This window comes from Triturus cristatus, chromosome 3_2 (genome assembly GCF_964204655.1).
Source record: "Triturus cristatus chromosome 3_2, aTriCri1.1, whole genome shotgun sequence".
Lineage (NCBI taxonomy): Eukaryota > Metazoa > Chordata > Amphibia > Caudata > Salamandridae > Triturus > Triturus cristatus.
The window spans coordinates 521921744-521947757 of record NC_140584.1 but is presented as its reverse complement, the minus strand read 5'-3'; the positions used below and the strand labels follow the sequence as shown (position 1 = coordinate 521947757).

The following is a 26014-nucleotide window of genomic DNA, read 5'->3' as shown; positions in this document are numbered from 1 at the left end:
TGGTACTTTTCAATGCCAAGAATAGCTGGTGTACTCTTCTGGAGAATTAAAGAGCGTATTGAAAGAGCTGGGGCTTTGGCTTCCTTTGCACAAAGGGTGGGTTCTTGGTCCCTTCAAGTCTTGCTTAAAGTCTATATGGCGAAGAGTGTATCACAGGTCCGCTATGGGAGCAAGTAATGGGGTTGTCAATACCGACTACATCCAAACAGCAGAAAACGTTTTTCTAAGATGTTTGTTACAGGTACTACGGGTTACACCAGCTTGGTCTGAACATGTGGAGCTTAAAGTTAGGTTCCTTGCCGACCTAGTGGCCCTTAGCCCTTTACTTAGCTGGGTAAAAGTTTGGACCATCAGGAACTCAAGCTAAACAGACTGATCCTTTCTGATTGTTTGGCACTGAATGGAGCATCCAGAATCCTATGGATTGTCTACATTAAGTCGACACTCACAGTCGCAGGGAGAGCTGATGCTTATTTGACCCCTCATGCTCTCAGACCCCGTGATTTACAGGTAATTAGGTCCTTGTTTTTTGAGCGGGCTTTATCAAATCATGAAGGGGCAGAAATGTTGAAACCATTAGTGAGGGGCCATATGTTGTTAAAGGCTGTTCAGGGCGTGGAACAATATGTGGTGCAGGTAAATAGTAGGTACGTTCAATTCCTCTTGGCCAGGTTTCGTTTTAATCCAATTCACCATTTATTGCCCACTCTCATGGGTTGGGTGAACCTGGTAAAAGGCTGCACTGTGGCTGCAATAATAGGTCTCCGCAGGACAACCCTACACTTTGTTTTGCAATTACTACAGTTGGCCCAGAAAGAGGTTTCTGTTGCCATTGTTGAGATCTTTGAATTTTACCCAAGTGCTCCCTGCTCTTATGTTTTTACAACTACTCCCTAATGAATATGTTTTATCTGCTGCTGTAATGAAAGGTCTCCGATCTCCCCTGGACCAAGGCACTTTCCCAGGGAGAGAATATCAGTTCCAAACTTATGGAATATAACATATACACAGCACTTCCTAAGGTGGGCAAACTTTCAACACTCCCCCAAAGGCAAGGCAAGAAAACAATATCACATGAGTCTCCTCTAGACCAAGGTAACACACACACCACTTCTCTAGAGCGAGATATACTTTGCACATCACTTGCCAGGAGTAGAGCAACTTCCTATAACACAATTCCCTGCTAGAAGGGAATTCACCCATCCTTCTACAACAGAATAAGTGTCCACACTTCCTGCTACAAGGAAAAGACGAATTGGTATATCTGAGATATATTTATTAGTAAATAGCACCACACGGTAAGCCAAATATACCTATCATAGCAGACTCTAACATATCAATAGTATGATTGAAACACAATCAAGGCAAACATATATGTAGAAATATATACATGTATATAAATGTATGGAACCTGAAAATAAAGTTATAGTAAGCAAGAACAGTAGGAAAACTAGAAATTAGTGGAACACCTCACCAATTGTCTGTCCATCCCGTTTCCACTTCGCCAAAGGGGAGTCCGGTTCTTCGGCTGAAACAGGAGACAGTAGTGACACTATACGCCCCACTGCCACAGCTGCACGTCTGCCCTGTGATGAACTTCCACCAAACAGAACCCAGACACCTCCTTTAGTACAAGTGGAGACGTAAGATGAAGCTCCTGGTGAGCCTCGCCCCCTTTTCCTATCAGAGTCCGTACCACTCCGCACCAAGGCCACAGTTTCAGCTGGCCAGGCGTCTGTTATGGCTTCAGAGCAGAGCGAGCACATTCCTCTGACAAGATCCAGTTCTTTCTGGTCAGTAAAGTGCAAAAAACAGGAGGAAAGCAAAACATGCCCTCTTCACCTCTGCAGCTTCAGTCATGAAAATGGAGTTAGTTAAGCCATGCACACAGAAAGGCCCAAAGCAAGATGAAATTGAAAAGCAAGATGACATGAGAACATGTCAAAGGCAAAAGTCAGCACTGCCATAAAGCAAGGTAAAGTCATAATTCACCTAACCCAAATAACATTATACACTTAATCCCTCAGTATCCAACATTGAGCACATGTGTGCGCCATCACCCACAACACTGCACCTAGACATCCCACACCTCCTATTCTTGGCAAGACTATTCTACTAAAAGACAGCAAGATTACAGGTCAGAAGAGAAGCAGGCATATGCAAAACCATCCTACTTAAGGCTAGGCTAACATAACACACTAAAATCAGTTAAAATGGTGGTGGTTGAGGGTCATCATAGGGTGTCAAACGACAAAAGTGGCTCATTCACTACAGCTGCATCAAGTTTTTTACCAGCAGACCTGGCACCTAGATGCTTGAGATCTGACTGATGCCTGCATGTACATAGCGAATATTGCATGTTTAATCTTCTTCTAGTAATGTATTTTTTTCTGCTCTTTGAATTTGTGTTATTTATATAATTGTTACTGTATTGTATGCTGCTCTTTTATGGTTGCTTTGTTTGACCGAATAAAGATTTTATGAATTAATTAAATGGTTACTCACCCGTTGCCCCCTTCTAACCCCATATGTAATTGATCTCTTGCTGCTACTTATGAAAAACACCTTCTGGTTATAGGTATTGAAAATCATTTGAGTTCTGTACTGCAAAAGTGAGCCTTTAAAATGTGTTGTAATCACGTGTGAAGCTGTTTAACATTTGTCTCTGTCAGAATTGGATATGGATTAGAATGTACAGCCACATGCCGATAGACTTCAGATTTCTTGTAATGAACTGCAGGATAAATATACATATTACCATAAATATCTCCTTATTAGAAAATGAAAGTAAATGTCCATTGAAGGAGATAAGAAAATTGTGAACTAAAAAAGCCGGTTCTTTTTTAACTTTATTAAGCAGTAGTTGACATTCTGTTCAGTGGCCTGTCTCATATTGTCAGCTGGATTTGAGAGCAGGTATTGTCACATAAAGAAACTGTGGTCATTTATTATAGTTAAGCACCTATGTAGTTTTAGATAAAAAGTGAGCAATCCTGTCACCACTAGACTGTAATAAGGAAGTTGGATACATAGTTTTTCCTACTTATTGCAGGCTTCCGTCCGTTAAAATACCATAAATTATTTTTACAAACTAGAAATTATACATTCCTTTTTGGGATACCCCATTTTATGGCTACAGTTAGATCATTGCAGACATTTTATGTTTTGTATCACATTTTACTAATACATTATTTTTAATGTATTTTCTTGTAAATATGTTGTCTTTAATAGTGATCCGAATGCACCATTTTCACAGTGGAGCAATGAACAAGTGTGCAGCTGGCTGGAGGACTTTGGCCTTGTTCAGTATGTCATGTTTGCGCGGCAGTGGGTGAGTTCCGGGCACACACTGTTGACAGCGACACCTCAAGACTTGGAGAAGGTGAGAAGAAATGCACTCCTCAACTACTGCCATCTGCCTGTTTAAAGTATACCTCTCAAACTGTTGTTTTGGTTGTTCTCATGACATATGGCCATAGTCATAAGTCTTACATCTATCTAGTGCTTGTAAAGTAAACTTGAATCTCCTTTCTAAATCTATCAAATTGCAGGAGTTGGGCGTTAAGCATCCGCTGCACAGGAAGAAGCTTCAGTTAGCAGTGAAGTCTATAAATACAAAACAGGAAGAGAAGTCGGGTCAGCTGGATCATATGTGGGTAACACGTAAGTGACAACAAAAACTCGTTTACTGTACCTTTATTGCGTTAACAATATACCATTCTTTCCCATTATTAACTACAGTGTGCAAACGAGGTATGACATACTACGATAGTTGCATGAATCAAATACTTATTTAAAAACGTCAGTGATCTATGTAAACAGATGCCGAAACTGCCCTTGTAAATAATATACTGTTTAGTTCAAGGTCTACTATGACAGTATTGCTGCATGACACGCTCTTGGCAATTAAAGATACACATACACACAATTTACATAGCCGGCTTAAAAACACGGGTACAGATTAAAGCTGGTTCAAAACGCGGCAGCGAGACTGCTGACCGGGACCCCCAGATACACTTCAGTACGAGAGGGTCTCAGGCAACTCCACTGGCTGCCTGTAACAAAACGGGCGCAATTCAAAGCCCTATGCACGGTCTTTAAAGCTTTGATGGGCAGTGGCCCAGAGTTTTTAAGTAGGTGTTTTAAGTGGCATGTGCCGGGAAGAGCGCTTCGCTCGGCCGAAGGCAGACTAGTTGCGGTGCCATGAATAAAGAAGGCCAGGTGGGGAGGAAGCAGCTTCTCATTCTGTGCAGCTAAAGCCTGGAACAGCCTGCCGGTGCATCTCAGGAATGCCTCGGAGCTCCTCCCTTTTAGAAAGGGGCTTAATTTGGGGATTGATCCCGTTTCCTTCTTAGGAGTCAGTGGGTAGCGCCAGGACGCCCTTGGGTATAAGTGCGCTTTATAAGCTCCTAAATAAATAAATAAAATGAATAAATCCGCTTCATTTATTATTTTGAAGTTTGCAATGAATCCATTCCTTATATATTTATGGTATTTTTTAATGAGAAATTTAAGACTGAACTATGTATGGATAATATTTTCATATTGGTACCAATTTTCAGTTGAAAAATAACAGCTAAGATATACTGATGTGGAAATATTTTAGATGTGCAGTTACATAATTTCTTTTACACATACGGACTACTGAAGAAACAGAACTCGATTGACCAGTGTTGCATATTTCCTGTCAGCTTGGCACTTCATGAAGGCAGAATTCTAAGCTACACATGCATCAAATGAAATACCGGTCGCAAAGGGGCAGATTCCCAGAATATGCCCGTTTGCGACCGGTATTTTTGCATTTGGGATGCATCATCCCAAATGCAAAAATCACTAATTAAGGAATCGCAAAATTTGTGATTACTTTAATTGCGATTGCATTAAAGGAATCGCAAATTGTGATTCCTTAAATGCAATACATTAAAGAAAAAAATTAAGAATCACAAATTACCGTCAATTGAAAGGTGATGATAATTTGCGATTTCTTTGAAAAATGCACCAAAGTGCATTTTTCAAAGTCCCATGTTACACACACACATGCCCATGGGGCATGTGTGTGCACATCATGTGGCTAAATTGTAATTTTCGGGGTGCAATAGGGTGTCCTTTTGGCACCCTTGCGCCCTTGAAATTGCATGCGCAATTTGCAAGTACCTATTGGGTACTCAATTTCCATTCATTCCAATGGGCCTCTAGGCCCATAGGAATGAATGGGAAACAATTCCTTAATTGCGACTCGCAATTTGCGAGTTGCAATTAAGGAATTTGTAATTAGCGATTCCTACATGCATAGCCAATAGCGAATCCTTAATTGCGATTCCTTAAAAATCGCAGTTAAGGATTCGCTATTTCTATTTTGATGCATGTGCACCTAAATGACTTCTCAAGCTGATGCATTGATTTTAGCACCTGCTCTACCCAGCTAATATTTTTTTTGTAACACTTGTCCTCCGCCAATAAGGTGGCAAATAGCCTTTCCCTAATATCACAACACATATTCCAGACACATACTGCATCTCAAGTAGAGTTTTCTGTGTGAATACAATTTACATTACCTCTTTGTCCGTCTTCCTGATCCAGTCTTCACAAAGTGAGTAGTTCCTCTGCTCCATAGAAACGTATTACCTTGCAAAATTAAAAAGTTCCGCCAAGATGACCTTCATATCCCAGCTTGTAGGGAAGGAGGAACTTGGAATGATCACAATCTTTGTGTTTTTTGTTCTGTCAAGTCTTCACTTACGTACTATTTATCTTTATATCATTGATGTTTAATTTGCTTTTCTTCCTTTAGAGACTTGCTATAGCAGACTCTTTATTTGGGTTGGTCGTTCCACCCTGCTGAGTAGGCGTAGACCTCAAGCTACATTTTTGGGTTTGATCGCCAAGAGCTCTATCTCCCTTATTATTGTACTGTTTGTTCTTTTTATGGAACTTTTTTAATTGGCTTGGCATCTACACCCTTGCAGTGAGTGCGACTCTCGGGACACTAACTGGTTCCAAAATGGAGGCTCCTGCAAGATTTCGAGAGGCACACTGCATAGTTTCTCTGGAAACAAAGGGAATCAGGAAGTGCAGGTGTTTCTGGTCAGAGTGTTCTCGCTTTGCTGTGCTGGCAGGATGAAAGAGCTGCTGTGATAATTCTAATGCAGTCCTTTATGTTGCAGCCCTTCAACAAATGATTGAGGCAGCTTCCAGGGCTAGGGGAAAAGCTGGTCCTCGATCTCCAATGTTTCCTAGGGTCCAGCAGAAGGTGAATCACAATTAGGACTCTAAGAAGATAATAGGACCCGTTTTGTCCAGGGAGCCTAGCTTACTGAACTGTTTCACCATGTAAGGGAGAATTCGGGGTTCCCTACACCGGTGGCACAGGTAGATAAAGAACTAAATACCAGTTCCCTGACCCAGAATCTTTCCCTTCGCATAGTGCAGTACGCAGGGTACTCTTTCAAGAGTGGAAAGACGATAATAGAACTGCTTTTAACAGATTCCTCTCCAAATTCTATCTACTGCAGGGATTTTCTGAGGAATTCCCACTTTTAGTGAAGATAGATAATTTGATGGCTGAGCTCTCCTTCCAAGGCATGGTGGTTTCTGAGGATGCTCCCCCATCTGATCATGTGGGTAAAAAGGTCGAGGAATCCATTAACAGGGCCTATGCGTCTGCCAACGTTTGTTAGGGCAAACACATACACCACTTATATGGGCCAATCTCTTCTAAAGGACTTTCAGGCTTTGGAATATACAAATGAAGGTGCAGAAACTTATTTTCCATAATGGAGCAACAGATCCAGTTGGATGTGTCTTTTGACAATTTATGTGCCTTGGTGTCTGCATCAGGTACTTTAATTGCAGCTCGGTGCCATATTTAGATGCGCACCTAGAAAGCGGACACTAACCAGAAATCAATACTAATAAAGCTGCCTTTTGGGGGTTCTAAGATCTTCGGCCACCAACTGAAAGATATAGTAAAGACATAGAATGAAAAAAGAAAATCGAACAGCCTCAAGGGGTAAGGGATTTGATTATCGTAGAGTATTTGGTCCAAACTCTTGCAAAGGTTCTGGTTGCCATTTTGAGGTAGGGATTGTAGCCGAGGGGACCCCTACTACTGAAAAGTCCCAGTATTAACCTCCAACCCCCCTAAAGCATTACTATTTATCACTTCCTGTGGGAGGTTGCTCCATTTCTTCTGTTGCAATGGGCAACTCTCAGTTCTGGATGCCCACAAGAGGTGTCAGATGGAGACCTCATCCAGTTCTCCAGCTTCCCAGGACCCATTTTCCATCCAACCCCTCTGCCAAGAGTCCTGGTGCAATGCAATGCTCTCCTTTCAACAATTCAGCTGCTTCTGGAGAAATCCATAATTTCCAGGCTACCATCACAGGAGACATACTCTATCTGGTTCAGAAAGCATGTGGGGATCTCAAAGGCATGACAGTCTCATTCCTCACAAGCCATTTAAGATTGTCACGCTTCAGACCCTATTCAACTGATCAAGCGGGGGGGGGGGGGGGCTTCCTAGGAAATGTTGAATGTGTATCTACAGAAATATCTTCGCTTTGCCGTAGAAGGTGATCATTATCAATTTCGAGTCCTTCTGTTGACATCCTCCGCTCCAAGAGTTTTTATGAAGATCTTGCCCCCCTGCGTAAGCTTTGCATTCCAGAGGAATTCAAGTCTATCCCTAACTTAATGATTGACTAATTGCTTCTCCTTCTTTTCCTAAGAGATTGGAGCATGTTCAGCAAGACTGCAATTTTCTAACAGATTTCGGCTTTCTATTCAACTACAAGAAGTCCCGTCTTCCGACCTCACAATCCCTGAAATTCACAGACATCGTTTAATGCTCAGTTCATAAATGGATCCTCCTTTTGAGCCGCCACATTATGCACATTTAAAATTTCCCTCGGGCAAGCTTGAATTCCTGGTGGCCATTTGCTCAGGTCATATGATGGTGAAATTTGTGTTCCTATGACTTTATAAAGATAAAATCATTCTCTGGCCAACCCCTCTTTTTCTCCCTATAATGCAATCTAAATTCCACAGTGAGGAAGACATAGTTCTTGGAGTCTTCTGTCCTGATCGCTCTTCCACAAAGGAGGAATTACTGTATACATTGGGTTTTCAAAGGGCAATTTTTATATACTTGGACAGAAAGAGTCCCGTTCAGAAGATTGTCTCACTATTTGTGTCAGACATCATTTCTGGGGGAGGCCTACGACCTTCAACATTCACCCTTTCAAGGTGGATAAAATTTGCAATTTTGCAGTTGGTCTTTCCTCCGTTATCCAAGGAAGACCAACGAGGATTATGGCTTCCTCTTGGGCATTATTTAAGGGCTCATCCCTTAGAGACATGTAATACTGAGACATGGGCTTCTCTGTTCACCAATATTTCTCATTACTAGCTCCATTTGTGCAGCATCAACTGAGTTTATCATGTTTTGTCTTCTGTTTGTGATCTTTAATTTCTAAAGCATTTATTAGATTCAAGGGTGGTGCAACATAAGTGAAGTCATGTGAGTTTTATTCTTTCTTGCTCCAACCTCTAGGAACCAATCCCCTTCTACTTGGGTATAGGCTCACTTTGGGACAGGAAGACGGAGGTAACGGCCCGGTTACCTACCAATCTTAAGGACTCTGAGTCCAGGTCTTCCTGTCCTATTCCTGAGCCCCACCCTCCCATCTGCTTTTTCATAGTGACTGTTTCCTTCTTATAGTGTTTCTTTTTAGCTTCGTATTTCAGGAAGTGATTATTCCAAGTTACTACCCTACTACATGCTGGTATATGGTGGCCATCTTGGGAGAACTTTTTGACTTTGCTAGGTAATCTGTTTCGTTGAGCATTGGAACTGCTCACTTTGTGAGGACTGGAACTGGAAGACCTGGACTCGGAGTAATGAAGATTGCTGGTAAGTAACCGGGTAATTTCTGAATCAATATGCATTTACAGTTATGTGTATTTTAGTTTTCTAGTCCAAAAGTAGAAAGAGGGGTTCCAGGATTGTGTACTTGAAATGTTTTACTGCGTTATTTGAATAGCAAACTTAATTGACGTTCATACCAAACAGAGCAATTTATTTGTCCTGTTGTATTTCAGCTTAAAAGTAGGCCTGGGCGGTAAATTCAATTCCGCTCATGGAATTTGCAGAAGTTGGGTAATTTCGCGCTCTGCGGACAACGCGGAATTACCCAAAATTCTGTGAGCTGCGGTTTCGCAGAATTTTTTGCTTGTTCGCGCTTGTAAAAATGCGTGTTCCTGGGATATTTCTCTCCGAGCATGCAAACAGCATTCGCGAAGAGGAAACCAGCATCACGAACGGGCGGAACAAGCAATTTCGCGTGTTCGCTGAACTTTTGCTTGCTCGCAGAGATTTTTTACCGTTTCACAGAGCTTTGCGTAGCGCGACTACGCAAATTCCGCCCACCCCTACTTAAAAGTGTTCTTTTAGATTGTTACTGGAGAGATGATGATTACAGGATAGAATACATTTTTAACGAATGCTAGACAATTATGAGTTTACTGTGTTTATTATTGATTTTTGTAGGATGGCTCGATGACATTGGTTTACCTCAATATAAAGATCAGTTCTATGAAGCAAGAGTTGATGGAAGAATGCTGCAATACTTAACTGTGGTAAAAAAATTAAATAAGATTCTTCAATATTTTAACTGTTACTGTTAAATCTTTTGATTGATAGGTTTAAGATTTTTAATCTATATTACTGCCTGGCTCGTGGTTTTATTCATACATTGGTTGCTTTATCTAATCTACAAATCGGTCTTATGCATCAACTCTATACCATCGATCATGTTTCTTTATCTCTTTACAGTATCATAAACTCATTTTGCTCAGTTGTCCCAATCAGTTCTTTGGAGTATGTTCACATCTTCAGACTAAGATGCTAAATGCAACAAAAATAAAACAAGAAGCTCAAACTGCCTTTGACTTACTGCTGAAGCGTGGCCTTCTTTTTGGGTAGCGTCTTCAGGTTTCAGTAGTTTTAGAGAGAACACTCGCAAGGAAATGTTAATTCAGCAATATTTAAGGTGTTAATGATTTGATCAAATGGTTATGATAGAATGGCAAGTTTTGGCCTCCTAGTTTTCATATTTGAGCAGGTGATCAGTGAGCAGAGTGCAGAAGAAAAATGCAACCTTAATTATTGCTCAGTTCCAATTGTGCGCATAGCTTTAAAATATGTGCAAAGCCTGTTTGTGCCATTTGTAGGCTTAACATGTATGATCCTTGCACCACTCCTAGAAACATTATTGTATTCTAAACAAGGCCGGCTTTAGCGATGGTGGCCCTTGGTTCAACATTCTTTGTAGGGATCCCCCCATTACCCCTTCTCTACTAATTCCTTCATTACCACCCTCCAACAGTGTCCTTCGTCTCTCCATCGTCCCTCTTTCACATACATTTCATATTTTTATAGGGCTACTCATAGTTTACTAATACTCAGTTCTGTGCTCTGCATGGTACACAGTGTTTATCACAGGCACATTACTCCTCTGTGCTACTTTATGATATGTCTACACTGCCACTAGACAAAATTCCGATCTCTCTCCAGCAGGAACATTATTCACCAAAGTTATTTTGACATTGTTATCGTTGCCTATAAACTGCTAGACACACAAGATACTCTGCAGCCCTGCTTTTAAACCTGTAAGTTATTTTAAACACAATTCTCCAAAGAATTCTCCTGTTCCCAGTCAGCTGTATGCAGATTACTCTAGTAACATTGGTCAAATTCCCTTACATGAAACATGGAAGTAAAACATTTGGATAGATCTTTGGTCTGAGCATTGCCTTTATGAATGATCACTTGCTTTCAAAGCTTCTTTGGAGTGTTCACAATAAAATAAAAAACAATTGCATAAACTCACTATGAAAGAGTTTGCAAAGCATTGGTTTATCCAACTGTTTAGGATGTTCTTACCCATTTTTGAAGGGGCAAAAATATGCCTATTTGCATTGATGGTAAAATGTATCATTTACCTCTTCCGGAATATAGCATGACACCACAGCAAGTGATAACACAACGTGGAAGATGTATGTATGTATTATGGTGTAAACCTTTCACCACTTCAAATCACATTGGTTTACATTTACCATCTATCAGAACAGCTAATATGTTTTTGTATATTGAATTGGTACAATTAGGATTTGCTTTCATAGTATCAGTTTCTGTGTTGGTGTTATGGACATTCTGAGTTCTTTAAAGTAATAATCAGCAATGAAGATGGTGAGGTATATTTCTGTTGGATGATGGTTTTGCTTTTTTGATAGCTGCGAGACGCTGATGTCCAGCTCTCTGGCATTTACTCGGTTGCTACTATTAAGGGAGTCTTGGAATTCAATTATAGGATGTGTTGTAAAGGTATAGTTTCAAAGGTTACCTGAACAGTAGGTGCACAGGTCTAAGTGTTAAGAGATGGATTAAGTATGTCTCAGAATCTGTGGTCCTGTATACTCAAAAGATGTTCCCCCTTGGCAGAGTTTGGAAACTGGCAAGCTACATAATCTGGTGTGCTGGGAAACTGCCAAATCTCTTGTGCTACTCCAGTGCACAGTCCTTTAGCTGGTGATGAAATCTTCATCCTCTCATGAGATAGATGGTGTCTCCATTATGCTGATCAGAGAGGATGTCAAGCTGCATCTTGAAGCAGTGACAAATATTTCTGATCAGTCTGTTTGTTTGATAGAATGTAATTATCTACATTGCTGTATGCTGCTGAAAGGTCACAGTAGATCAGGACTTCCTTATTGTCTTTATCCAAAGTGATGAGTTGCACTTTTCTCTCAGTGACCAAGAGATAGAAAACTTACCTTAATGAAAAAATACTTTCCAAGGATGGAAAATGAAAAATACGTTTTCCATATGTTGAGCAAAGCACAGGTAATATCTAGGTCTTGGCTTATAGCATTAAATTGCCTAGGTGGTTACTCATGGTGAAGAAGATTGAAAATTATTTAGGGATGCAATGGCAAATCTCAATGCCAGAGTACAATATGCAGCCCACAGATCAACACCAAGGGCTCCTAATTCTCTCTAGAGGGCAGGGTGCACATACTCTAATCAGCCCCATCGGTGCTTCAGATGAAGAACTCTTGTGACAAAGAAGATACTCCCGAGGTGCTGATGTATGAAGGAAGGCCTCTCGGTTGACATGAACTGAGTCTCCCAGCCAATTACTGTTTCCATATTTTGCAGAGGCAATTGTGGATCTATGCAAAAACAACAGTTGATGGACAGAATGCAGAATGCAGAACAATGTCATACATTCACCCCAGCATAGAGATCTGGGCCTAAATCCATCGTTTTTTTGCTCGCCATTCCAGTTTGAACCCAGCCATATGCAAATCAGTCTTGACCCTGTGCCTCATGGGAACAGTCCAGCCCGAACTGCCAAGCCAGGTCCTCCCTGGACTGGAAACAAGCATCCTAGGACCGGTTTTGGGGTTTCACCCCTCTTCAGCCAGGATAGCTGGATTCCAGTGGCATGGAGAGCACGGGAATTGTGGATCTATGAACTTGCAGGGCATCAACGTATGATGTTGTCAAAATCAAAAGGTGCTTGATGTCACTTCCATTACCCATGACATTTTGGTAATTCAATATTGATTTTGTCAATTTATAGAGTAGCGTTGGAAATATATGAAATAATCAATGAAATTATGTGGTAACAGAATATTGGCTGAGAAAAGATGTTTTTAATGATGTGTGCTGTTAAATGGTAAGCTATATGTTAAATCATTTTTAGACATGTTTGTTTACATTGTGTAAACCCTCATAGAACCATTTGCTCCTAGAGAAATATACTATACCATACAGTAATGAATTTCAAAGGCTGTTGTGTGAGGCTTAATAAAATGTATATGCCTGTACTAGGAAAAATTATTCTCCGTTTTCAGTACTATAGACAATAATTGAACCACAGACAACGCCATTTGCATTTATTCAGGTCTTCATACACTGTACAAATGTGTATAAAGTGCCTATTTATGTGTGTGTGTGTGTGTGCGTGTGTGTATGTATATATATATATATATATATATATATGTGTATATATATAGTCATATTTACATATAACATTGATTGCATTACAATTACATTTTTAAAAGTGTTTAAACAGATTTCCTTCTTCATTTTCTTCATTGCAGAATGATCTTCTATTTCTTAAAGTTACCAGTCAGTTACATCATCTCAGTATTAAATGTGCCATCCATGTGCTACATGCAAACAAATTTAATCCCAATTGTCTACGGAGGCGCCCTGCAGATGAGGTACAATAGACACAATTCTTCCATAAGCTGAATAAACTTGATGTTGTTGCAAATTGTATGTCTTCATCCCTAATAAAATGTAAAGATAGCTATCTTTACCATTAAAGCAATTCTACAAATAAAAAAACTGTCAATGACACAAATAGTGTTGAAAGCCATATAAATCAGTGTATATTGTGAAAGATATGAGGAATGGAAATACGGAATAATACTCGTTAGGGTACATTGAAAATTATTATGATATTTTAATTGTTCTTTAGTTTACTTTTCCCATCTCAGCAGGATATAATCAAGCTATTTCAATTTGATGTTTTTGAGTTCTTTGGTGAGATAACCATGATTGTAGGATTTGTGGCAGCATTTAATATATACAATTTTCAAACAGTTACCCTTAAACCGGTAATGTTTTATAAAACCTCGATATTAACTACAAATGCAAAAAAAAAAAGTAAAACTTTAACATGGGTGCAGTTTATTTTCCGATAATTTTGATCTAGCATCACTTATCTGTCTACTTCAACAGAATAATATATCACCCTCCGAAGTCGTTCAGTGGTCAAATCACAGAGTCATGGAGTGGCTGAGGTCAGTTGATCTTGCAGAATATGCACCAAATCTTCGAGGAAGTGGTGTTCATGGTGGTCTTATTGTAAGTATGTTTATAGAATTTGTTACACAATAGGTTTACTCACTGCACACGTACTGTAGAGTGCGAATGCCAGTCATTTCTTCTAGAGTCCATTACATCAAGAGCCAGTACAAAACAATTTTTACATCGGGAGTGGCAATAGTTTGCATGTCAACTAATCCCAAGAGACTTTACATCACATCTTTATCTCCAGTTCCTTTACTTCATAGGTAGGCATTATTTTTAAGCCCAAACAACGTGAGATATGTATTAAACTCACTACCCCTATTTAGCATCCTACCTCAATTCTAAAAACGTATGCTACCTCCTTACACTACCCATCCTTGAATCTTAAAAATCCGTTGTTGACTCTGCATACTACCCATCCCCGGATCCTAAAATCTCCCTGCTAACCCTCTACGCTACCCATCCCTGACCCTAAACACCACTTACTACTCTATAACACATCCCATCCCTGAGGCTTAAAAACCCTTACTACATCTATAAACTATCCACTACACACTACCCATCCCTGAAACCTAAAAACGTCCTACTACTCCTGTACAGTCCCCATCCCTAACCCTAGAAACTAATATATATAATATACATTTGTGTGTGTGTGTGTGTGTGTGTGTATATATGTATAACATATGTAGATAAATAGATATAGATATATACATGTATATGATCTCACTTAACCTGTGACGTAAATGCCCACAAAGAACAATCCCTTACAAAATGCATGCAAAGTAAATATTCACCAGGAAGTACCTGTAATGTAACGATCATTCTTATGTACATACCTCTGATGTAACCTCCCTAACAGTAATGACTGAGTTAACAGAAGCTCACCCTGAAAGCTACAGTTTTGCCTTTGTGGCACTTACAATGGTAGCCTCCTGTTTGGATGATGAACTATTAGTGTTTCTGTTCTGGATGTGCTTCAGTTGGTGGAAGAGGTCCCTCAACAGAGAGGGGTTGATCCCAGTCCAGTCAGCTAGAGGAGCCAGGCTGTGCCTAAACCCTCATTTTGTACCTTCTAACATGTTGGTTCAGGGTCTGGAAATTTCCATACTTTCAAAATAGGTTGTGTCAACTTTCTACAATACATGAAATTTTCCCTTCCTAGTCTTCTAAAGATCTCTGGTCGGGCTTGCAGCCTAGTTTGACAAATTTCATCCTGGTTTTCCAAGTGCAATGTGTCTGAGAAAAATAGTGGCATTGTTTGGTTGATCTTCTCCCACCAGTGGACACTCCTACTTAGTAGTTGAGGGACTTCTAAATGAGGGTAGCTTCAGTTGATGTTCCCTCAAAGCCAAGAGTGGGGTCACATTTGTTTAAATTCCTGCTGGGGCATCCACAGCATAAAGTTTTAGTTAAACTTGCCAAGGGTCAACCACACACTGCCTCAAATGAGCTCAGCTAATTTAAAGGAATATTTTAGCCATTGTGGAAGGTGCTCCCATGTACATGACATTTACCATGGTGCAAGGAACTCTGATCGTGTGCTCCACTTGCAGATTTAGACAACCAGTCAAATTCAAGTCAATGTTCCACCCACCATTCTTTGTGGTCTTCAGTGCCACACAGTGGTAACCGTGGTACTACCTGGCAATATTATAATATCCCATAAATTGATGTGTCTGTATTGGTAAGATTACAATAAAATCTTGGAGTGAGGTCAATTTTCCATTCTTATGAGAACTTTCAGAGTTTTGTGTAAAATCAATGAAATGATTCAAATGTGGCACTTTATTCTCTCTCCTTCTTGCAGGACCGGAGCTTCCAGGTTACACAATGCATATATATTTCCAAAAGCATAGCTCTGTCTCAAGGGGTCCCTCAAGGCTCCATTTTGAGTCCAACTCTTTTTAACTTGTACACTGCTCCCTTGGCAGAGATTGTGGAAAGGCAAGGTGTCACCATTGTGGCATATGCAGATGACATGCAACTTGTGGTCTCTCTGTCACACGACTCTGACACAGCAGCCACCAAGTTTTCTTCCTGCCTTCAGGACTTGGTGTCCTGGATGACAGATAACTACCTTAAATTAAATGGTAGTAAAACACAGATCTTAGTGGTGGGGAAATCCCCCTCCATTTGGTCATCGGCATGGTGGCCACAGACTCTGGGCTCTACCCCAACCCCAAGACAACAGGTTAAAAACCTAGGAGTCTGGTTGGACTCCATTTTTTCTTTTGAGGCACATACCAGAAAGGTGACAGGGAAGTGCTTTGGAATCCTTAAAATGTTATGGAAAACTCTGGACATTCTCCCAATCCCAGCTAGGAAAACCCTAGTCCATGCATTGGTTACATCCCAATTCGACTACGAAAACGTCCTATATCTGGGAGCAAAACAAAAAAGGTTTCACAGGCTGCTATGTATCCAGAATGCGGCGTCTCACTTAGTTCTGAATCTTCCTAGGAGGGCATCTACTGGGAAGGCTCTTGATGACTTGCACTGGCTGCCGGTTAAGAAAATAATTATTTTCAAAGCCTTATGTATTAGCCATCGTAGCCTGGAGGGCAAAGGTCCAAGCTATGTTCATGACTTACTTGCCCCTTATAACCCTACTCGCCATCTCAGATTGACTGGGACCTATCTGGTCAAAATCCCTAAAGTACAAAAAGTAAGAATGGGCGCACGCTCATTCAGTTATCTAGCGGCCAAAAATTGGAACGCACTTCCCCTCTCTCTTCAGGCTGAACCATCCGAGACCCTCTTCCGAAAAAAATGAAAACCTGGCTATTCAAGCTATAGCTTCCATTTTTCCTTCTCCTCTTCTGAAAAGTTAGCCTCAGCGCGGGGACACACCTGATGGTGTAACCCGGCACTTTATAATTGATATTAATATTATTATTAAACCTGCATAAGGTCCTAAATTTCATTCACGTTTTTGAGCACATCTAATTGTGGATGGTGTGCAAAAACTATTTGTAAGCAGGCATTCATAAATATGTATTTATATTCAACATAAAAGCTGCATTGAGCTAGTGATGTTGTCCGTACTTAACGAGCTCAGAATTATGGCCGACAACAAAAAACCGAGGGCCCTGATTTTATTAGATCTATCAGCGACATTCGATACGGTCAGCCATAAAAAGTTGCTGTACCGTCTTTCTGACCTGTGCATCAGCGGGCTAGCACATCAATGGCTAGAACCAGTTCTATCGGACCGGACTCAGAGGGTTCAGGTTGGTGAGCAGGCATCGGCTAAGGGCATTCTTACCTACGGCGTACCCTAGGACTCCCCATTGTCCCTGCTCCTCTTCAACATGTACCTGCAACCCCTGGTGGAGACCCTGGATCACATGGATTGCCGGGTCTTCAATTATGCAGATGATACCAAACTCCTCATCCGAATCAACAACTCTAGTCAGGCCCAGGAATCTGCGCAAAATCTACTCAGATTCACAGTGAATTGGATGACGGCCAATTCTCTGAAAATAAATCCTGACAAGACTGATGTGCTCGTCATTCCCACAAAAAGCAGCCCTTGGTGTGACCTTTTTTGGCCACTGGAACTGGGCACTACCCTCATACCAGTACCGGTCGTAAAACGCCTGGGTATAAAAATTGACTCATGTCCAGCCTGGTCACCACGGTGGTGGGAATCTGTATAGGGCTTATGAGGCAGTTGCAGAAACTTGCCCCTCTTCTTTCAACGGCCTCACTACAGGCGATTGTGTCCGCCACTGTTGTCTCTAGGCTGGATTATGGGAATGCCCTATATATTGGTCTCCCCCAGAAACTCATATAGAGACTGCAGGTAGTGCAGAATGAGGCGGCCAGGCTCATTTTCAGACTTCCCAGAAGGATTCACGCTACCCCTCTATTACATAAATTTCATTGGCTCCCCATTAAACAGAGAGCTCAATTCAAAGGCCTCTGTATTGCCTACAAAGCAATCTACGGCCATGCTTCAGTGTACATAAAAGAATGCCTTGAGAACTATGTTCCAGGCCGGACACTGCGATCATCTGAGGCCTGCCGCCTTGTCCCTCCCCGATACACCACCAAATCCAAAGGGGGCAGAGCGTTTTCTGTCATGTTCCCACAAATTTGGAACAATCTTCCTGAGCGCCCCCCGGCAGGGAACCGGTCCTCCTTACCTTTAGGAAACAACTTAAAACGCTTCTATTTAGGGAGGCTGTTACCTGTTGCCGTCAGTGATTCTGGTCACTCTCTCTAAAAGCGCTTAGAGACCTGAAGGTGATTTTGCGCTGTACAAAAGTCATTTAACATAACATTGATCAGCATCAAAGCTGGAACCCAACATCATGGGATATATTTGTGATATACCTTATTCAAGTGGTTAAAAGTAAGTAGCTATTATAAAGTGGCTTACAGCTTTTGCTTTCACTGATGATCTCTGGTCATATCACACCTGCTTCAGTATTCCAGTTTAGACCCTGTACAGCTCTTTGCTGCCTTTTGGCTAGTTTTAGTGTATACAAATACCAGATTAATACATTTTATAAATAAATGTGGTGCCCATGATCTGGCAAATGAGAGCAAATATGTTTTAAAAAAATCAAACACTAACCCTGAAACATGCAAAAAATTGAGAAACTTAGGGATGTAAGGGCTGAAGTGAGCATGATACAAGGTACATTAGAAGCACTGATTTCCCTAAATTCACATTCTGCCTCAGTATCATGCACTTAACAGAAAGCTAATGCTAATTCTTCCTTTCCAGGAAGCTGAATTGAGGATGAGCCAGACCAGGGAGGGGTTGTTAATGTCATTGTTTAAGAAGCTTCTCTAATGGTATTCTAATAATCATGCATAGGTGTATCAAGGACAAAAAAATATTGAACCAGCACGTCAACTTAAAAAATTGTACTGTGTCCATTCCCAAACACAACCAACTACTTTTGCTTGTTTCGATCTTGATTTTAATTCCCCAATTTAGAAGATTTCAGACCAGTCAGTTGTCACCCACTACTTTCACAGAAAGCTTGGGCTTTTAAGAAGATTACCTTAAACACACTTGTGGCCTCTAGTCACTTCATGAATTCATCTGCTCACTAGTAAAGTTGAACTAGTAATAGAGATGAAGTCTAGGCTAAGGCTCCCATAGTGGGCAATAAGGATGCAATTTCCAGTGCAAACCCAAGGAAGGAGACCAAATGGTAGTTGCAGGTAATTATTTATGAAGTGTTATGGGTGTGTTTCTAGCACAGTGCCCATGACTTGAAGTATTGCAGGTAGCAGAGTATGTTGTATGGAGATAGGTTTCAAAGAAACAATGCTGGTACATTCCATGTTCATTGACCAATTTGACTGGCAACTGCTCTTGCACTGAATCCACTGACTCTGGTTCCACTTGTAGTTCTAGCTTCAGACTAGAGCAGTAGACAACCGTACCATTCTTGTTTTCACTTAGGACATCTAATTTGCCCAACAGAGCAGTTATTGAAGATTTGAGGACAGGATGGACCTTGCAAAGGCCAAGTCTCTCTTGATAACATGAGGAGATTTTATCCCCTTGTTACCTTAGCATGTTAAATAAAGGCTCTTCATTTGCTTTCAGTCATATATATCAAAATTTGCTCATCCGAGTGGTGACTGTGTGGCAGAACACTACACTGGCCCTCTGCTACAGATGGCATAATGCCTGCAGGTAGCCAAGTGTTGGGTGTGCAGATTCCATAGTCATAGTCAAATCCTTTATTCGATCAGATACAAAATGATCAATAAAGTACAAGATAAAAAGCCTATTTTCAATATTCATTTTCAATTTAATCCATAATTAAAAACACTCAAGAATTTTCCATAGTAGAAACCCGGTCATTACCCTATCAGGTCTCATATGGTGTACAATAATTATTCAATACTCAACCCAGTGGCTAATGCTATCCCCCTCTTTTTTCTTTTTTTCATGCAGGCCCATAGGAACGAAGTTAACGAAAAACATATCAAGGGATCAGAAACTTAAAAAAAAATATATAATGCCACCCGGCATTGATTAAAATTCATTTTGTGTAATAGTGGTTTTAGGTAGTCGTTCCTTCCCATCTCATATAGCCTACAAAATAAAACTAAGTGCAAATCAGTTTGTTTTGACAGTTTGTCACATGGCACAAAATTAGATCCACATGATTATATGTTTTATCAGGTTAGCCTAACATGAGTAGAATCGTGTTCAAAAGAAACCTCATCAGTATAAATCTATGTTGTGCGTTTGTGACATCTGCTAAGTAAAAAAAATAATCCTCTCTCTGTCACTGGAGGGTTTGAGCTAAAGATTACAATTGTGTGCTTCTGTCTATGGTGTTCCTTTTTCTCATACTCTACCCTATTCAGAAACATACTTTTGATCTTTTCCTTTGAGACCTTTCTGCGTTCGGATGGGTCCTTAAACAGTTGAGAGAGGCCAATTTTATTCAAGAGTGTTTCTACATAGCTCAACTATCTGGACCTCCTACAATTATCCATAATTTAATAATTTAGCCACACTGTGACAGACTCCCCTCCCTGCTACAGCACAGTGAGAGTAATGCTAAAAGGGGCAACCAAACCAAAGCTTCTTAGTAAACTGTGAAATGAGAGACAAAAACAGACTACAAAATGGGGTGCAGGTAAAGGTAAGATCTGGTGAAATACAGGCGTAGTCTGCACGGACATTGCACCACCTAAAAGGGTGCGCCCCCTTATGGCAGACATCCTGTTGCAGATGGGTGCAGTCACTCACTGCACCCGCCGGCAACGGGATCTCTAATCCCCCTTAAAAGTGCAAGTGTGTTGCTGCCTGCACCTTGAAACATGGAGCGGCTTCAAAGCAGCCACTCCGTTTTTCACATAAATGTGCTGCCCCCAAGGCAGGGTGAGTTTGCGGCTGCCCCCTGGGCAGCGCATTCATCCTAATGCAGCACATTTTTCTTCTTTGCACTGAGTGCACCTTTTAAAAGGAAAATGCACTGTATGTATGATGCAACCCCTGGAGTCTTCTTTTCAGGTTTCCTAGTCTCTAAATGGCACTTTGCATGGGGAGCTAGATTTTTACTGCTCCTTGCTTCAGACCTGTTCTCTGCCTAAGCTCCTATGGCTCACTTCTGTTTGAGGGTGGGGGGGGTGCTTTCAACAGCCAGCAAGGAGCAAACTCTCCCTCCCCCATGCACTCTCCAAGCCCTATGCTACAAGTGCATCTTGCAGTGCACCTGTGTGTCAGCATCAAAGTCAAAGGCCATTCCAAAGAAGTCCTCCAGTAGGTCCTTTCTCCCCAATGTTATACAGGGATACAAGGGTGCTAGCACCGCTTGCCCAGGAGAGGCCTTTTTTAGTCCTGGGGGACAGCTCCAGTCAAAGTCCTTAGTCTTTAGTCCATTCTTATAGCTTATCAAGTAGCTTCCCCTTCTTCCTGTGTGTCCCTTTGCTGTTGGTGCTCCAATGTCCAGTGTCTTCTCCACTGTCTCTCCCTTGTTCAGTGTTTTTTTAAAGTGGGGATGAAAAGTAGGAAAGTAAATTCTTGGAATCCGCACCCCTAGCCAATCCTAGGATGCCTCATCATCCCTCCACCTCTGTCCCAACCTTCCTGCACAGCATTCTGGAGCAATCCAAAATGGTGACTTCGAGTTTCCTCTTGTAAGACCTCTTCTGATGGCCTCTGCTCTGCCCCTAGGTGGCACAGCTGCTTGATACTTTACTATCAAAACTTCAAAGGTGAGCCCTCATGTGTTGGCTCCTCAGGTCTTGGTCCCCTCTTTTGTTCTAGAGGATCTGGGCTTTCCAATCCAGATGCAGTGTGACATGATCATTATCAGATGCACATTTCCTCCCCTTCCTTTCACAGAAGCTGGATCAGGCCTGTTGATTGCCATTTTGGCTGGGGAGGCCTTTGATCCCTAGGCTAGGGAACAGAGACATTAACTTTGCTCAGTAAAGACAACCAAGACCCAGAATCTGATTATGAGCTGAGCCAGACAAATATGGCATATCCTGAAGTCTCATAAGATGTGAATGTGGGTTATTATGAACTGCAGATTCAAACTTGGTATGCATGTTTTACTCCAGTTTGCTACCTTGCTTGACCCAGCAGGCCAAAGGGGAGCCAAAATGTACTTTAGGGTGCATTCCACCTATAGGTTTACTACAGTTAAAACACCATAGATTTTCCAGTAAGTACTACAGACCTCCACTAGGAATGTCCACTCATAATATTAGGGCAGTATAAGTCCTTACAGAGTCCCTTGTGCAACAGGCTACTTGAGTGCAGATACTGTGATTCACGTGACAATAGTCTCACATGTGCAGTCCGCACAATTGTGCATATGCATGTCCTTAAATCCATTCCATAGTGCTAAATATCACAAGAAAGTTCAAAATATTAATCCAATTCCACGTCAAGTTGTCAATGATTGGCCTTTATTCCAAATTCACAAAGACAGCCATTTCCAATTCACAGGCAGCCGATGCGCGTTTCGCCCAAGGGGCTTCCTCAAGGCTCCAAAGTAAGGTATTCTTGCATGTGTTATCTCGCACAAAATATCAGTTCCCATTCAAGTCCTACCGCAACAATTCTTATGATTTTTGAATGATAAATCTCATCCACTGTCCAGCTGCAAAGTGCATAATAATAAGTCCAGTCATCGTCATTCTAAGTGTGTAGAATCCAAATCGATTAAAATACAGTATACTTCATTCCTGGGACCATGTTACGTCCTCACTGCTGTTCCGTATTACGACAGCATAACATACAAACTTTCAAGTGCTCGCTGGAATTGGATTAATATTTTGAACTTTCTTGTGATATTTAGCACTATGGAATGGATTTAAGGATATTGAATTGAAAGTTGAATAACTCTTTTCGGTGTGCTACAGTGCTTTTGGTGTGAAGCTAATTTTGAGAGTCACTTGGTGATCTCAATATATTCGATACTTGAGGTGAATAAGTATTAATCACTGTATTAGCACCCAATATTGAATGTCTAGAACATTATATTTTATGAATTGTGTTTCAAAACTCATGTACATATGATGATGTGCAAATCGATATAGCATATCCACCCTGCCTTTTGTGTACAAGTGCATATGCATGTGTTTGCGTCAAATTAGCCCAGTTTCTCATACATTTACTGTGAGTGAGACTTGAGTAGTGAGATTCAGCCTCAGTAAATGTCCAAAAACCAGGTACTCAAAAGCGAAAAATCATGGTGGACTAAGTAGGTGAAACCGAGTTTCTGTGCATTGTGTCGATCTAAATAAACCAAGATGGCCATCCACCCCTATTGGCTTTGCCAGTGCTTGGGTCACAATTCTACAAGCATGGGCCAAGCCACTAGAGGGCGGCAAAGAAGCATTTGCAGTTTGCCTGTGCTTGTTTATGCATGCCTACACTCTCCAGTAAATTCTTCTATTAAAAATAAATGTAACTAGTTTAAGTCATGCCTCTTTCTCAGGTGAATCTAACAGAAATATGAGAAATAATGCTATAAAGAGTGAGAGCAAGCCTCGTAAATGACTCTTGCGTCAACTATTTGAGCTGTAGATAGTGTGTGTTTACAGGCACAAATATCTTCACAGATTTAGATACAGCTACACTAACTATTTTTCTTGCAATATTTCAGAAGACCATTATAAAAAAACAATCCTATTTCGCAATTTAATGAAAGCGCATTATGGGCATGTAGATGCTACTTTTACATGTATTCTAATATGTAAGGATAAATCTTTCTTCAAATATTTCTTGTGCAGATTCTCGAACCTCGTTTTAATGCTGACACACTGGCCATGCTTCTTAACATTCCACCCCAAAAGACCCTACTGAGGCGGCACCTCACTACTAACTTCCACATGTTGATCGGCGCGGATGCCAAGCAGGAAAAAAGAGAAATAATCGAATGCGCGACCTACGCACCATTGACCACCACAGCTAAAGTCCGGGTATGTTATATACAGTTCAGAGTCACTGCATTTGTTTCTCTTTGCATTAAACATACATGTAGGGGGAACTGGATATTCTGTATTACTGTTCGGTTTGTTGTAGGATATATTTGTATGCCCCGGTATCTCTTTGTGGTACTTGTATGACATACATAAAATAAAACAATGGCTATCATTCTAGCCCACTGTAAACAACAGAAAATGTTACACAGAAAGCAAAAGGAGGGGGTGAAACAAATTTAAAAGTGGTCAAAGTCTGCATGGTATCAGATGCACAATCCACAGCTGCGATTTTCTTCAGACTGTAATTGAATGAAAGAGCAAATGGGTACCGTTTCACACCCAGATCCGCAAATGGATTGTATCCAATGACATAAAGTTGTTTGAGTAGTACAGCTAGATGCAAAGCTACTGGGTTGTGCAGAATCTCGAGAAGAGGATTGTTTTAGAATAATGGCAAGAGGCCCTTTTATGGGAATACCATGGTGCACAAGGATTGTTTCTTAAATATTTTAGAGGTTCAGGTACGCTGTCCCTAATCTTTTTTTTCTAGTTTGAGGTTATCATCCATAACAGTGGGTACTACAATGCGATCTGAAATGTTTGAAACAAGATTTGACTTTGAAATATGAAATGAAATATGGGTATTTACTGTCTAACAGTACAGCATCTTGTTCAGAAGCCCAGTATGGTGTCACTCATACTCCCTTGAGAGGTTGGCTGGAACTCTGAAAGAACCTCATTTCAGTGACGACTTCAGATTGCTTTTACTTTCACCATCGTGTTTGGTTAGAGACACGCTTGTCAATAAAATTTCTAACTCGAAAGACTTTGGAAATGTTTTTAGATTACATCAAACCAAATAGCAAAACAAACTCTTGCCTTTGTAAGGTGTACAATAAATCTTATATGCCCTGAAAGTATGTGGCCCCGCCAGACTTTATTTGTTCCAGTCGTGTTCTTTTGAGGCCAGAAATTTACTTGAACAGCCATGAGTATAGCAAGGACGTTTCCAGTAATTTCCAATAGTGAGGGAGAGGTTGGTGCCTGATACATCGAAGGCCAGTTTGATTGCAAAACCGAATTCTCCTGCGACAGAAAGTCAAACCTCGTCAATCATCAATTAAGAAAATTGTTCTGCACTCTTTAAAATGAAATGAAACTGTGCTAAGGTTGAGGGTTATTTTTCTGCTAAGCTGATGTCAGTAAAGGTATTTAGGAAAAATATTCACTTAGTATCATTATCTAAGAAATGCACCTTTGCTCATTACGTGCGCATAGCCACAAAGGCACTGACTCCGGTGAGGTCACCATCCAAAGGAAAGCATAGCAATAGTGAGCACTCAGTAAAAAGCTTTGCAGCCATATTCAATAAAGGGCACTACTGTTAAAATAAATTTGGGCCCAGATGTACGACGCTTGCATTTAGCGAGTCGCAAATTGCGCCGCTTTCCGACTCGCAATATGCGAGTCGCAAAATGCAATGTACAACAGCGTCACAGACACTGTTAGCGATTCCCAATGGGGTCGCAAATTGCATGCCTCATCAATATTGATGCAAATGCAGTCGCAAAATAATGGTAAATACCATTTGGACTCGCTATTAGGAAGGGATGCCCTTGGTACGTCCCTTCCTAATAGTGAGTCGCAAATGCTATTTTGTGAGTCTGTTACTTGCAAAATAGCGTTGGTACATACCACCACGTTTTTTTACGGTCGCAAAAGGGTTGAATACACTTCTCCGACCACAACAAACGGTCGTACATCTGGCCCTTAGTGTACAGCAGACCACTCTAGGGTACACAAGGAATGCATGTAGGTTTTCTTTACACTTACGCTATATTGGCAATCCCATAACTTGACCCATAAGCAGGGAATGATAACAGGAAGGAAGACACATTTGCCCACCATGAAAATGTAGTGCAGTATCCAGATGATCCGGCTTCAGGCAAAATAATTAAAACCCTATTATTATAGGGATGAATCATCTTGCAAGGAAGACATTGTGAAATGTCACCCACCTCACCTCTAAAGAATCCATTCAGTGGAAGAAGATGCTTTGTGTTCCATCTATAGCACAAGATGGATTTTCATTTGCACTATGGGTAACACAATGACAAAAAGTATAGGGAGGATGTAGAGTTTGATCGTCAATGTGTAGAAGGATATGAACTGTGCTCTAAAAGCAAAGGGAAAATGGACTATGAT

At 40.9% G+C, this 26014-nt stretch overlaps 1 protein-coding gene across 7 annotated transcripts in view; it reads left to right on the top strand.

Annotated features, from left to right (window-relative positions):
- The window catches only part of PPFIBP2 (PPFIB scaffold protein 2), a 1154531-nt gene that overhangs the window by 990561 nt on the left and 137956 nt on the right, over positions 1-26014 (top strand). For all 7 annotated transcript variants that reach the window (XM_085648219.1, XM_085648223.1, XM_085648222.1 and 4 more), the window contains 6 exons: positions 3232-3382; positions 3552-3663; positions 9548-9636; positions 13168-13290; positions 13814-13939; positions 23618-23806. In XM_085648219.1, the coding sequence (XP_085504345.1) occupies positions 3232-3382; positions 3552-3663; positions 9548-9636; positions 13168-13290; positions 13814-13939; positions 23618-23806 (790 nt within the window). The remainder of the gene's footprint in view (positions 1-3231; positions 3383-3551; positions 3664-9547; positions 9637-13167; positions 13291-13813; positions 13940-23617; positions 23807-26014) is intronic.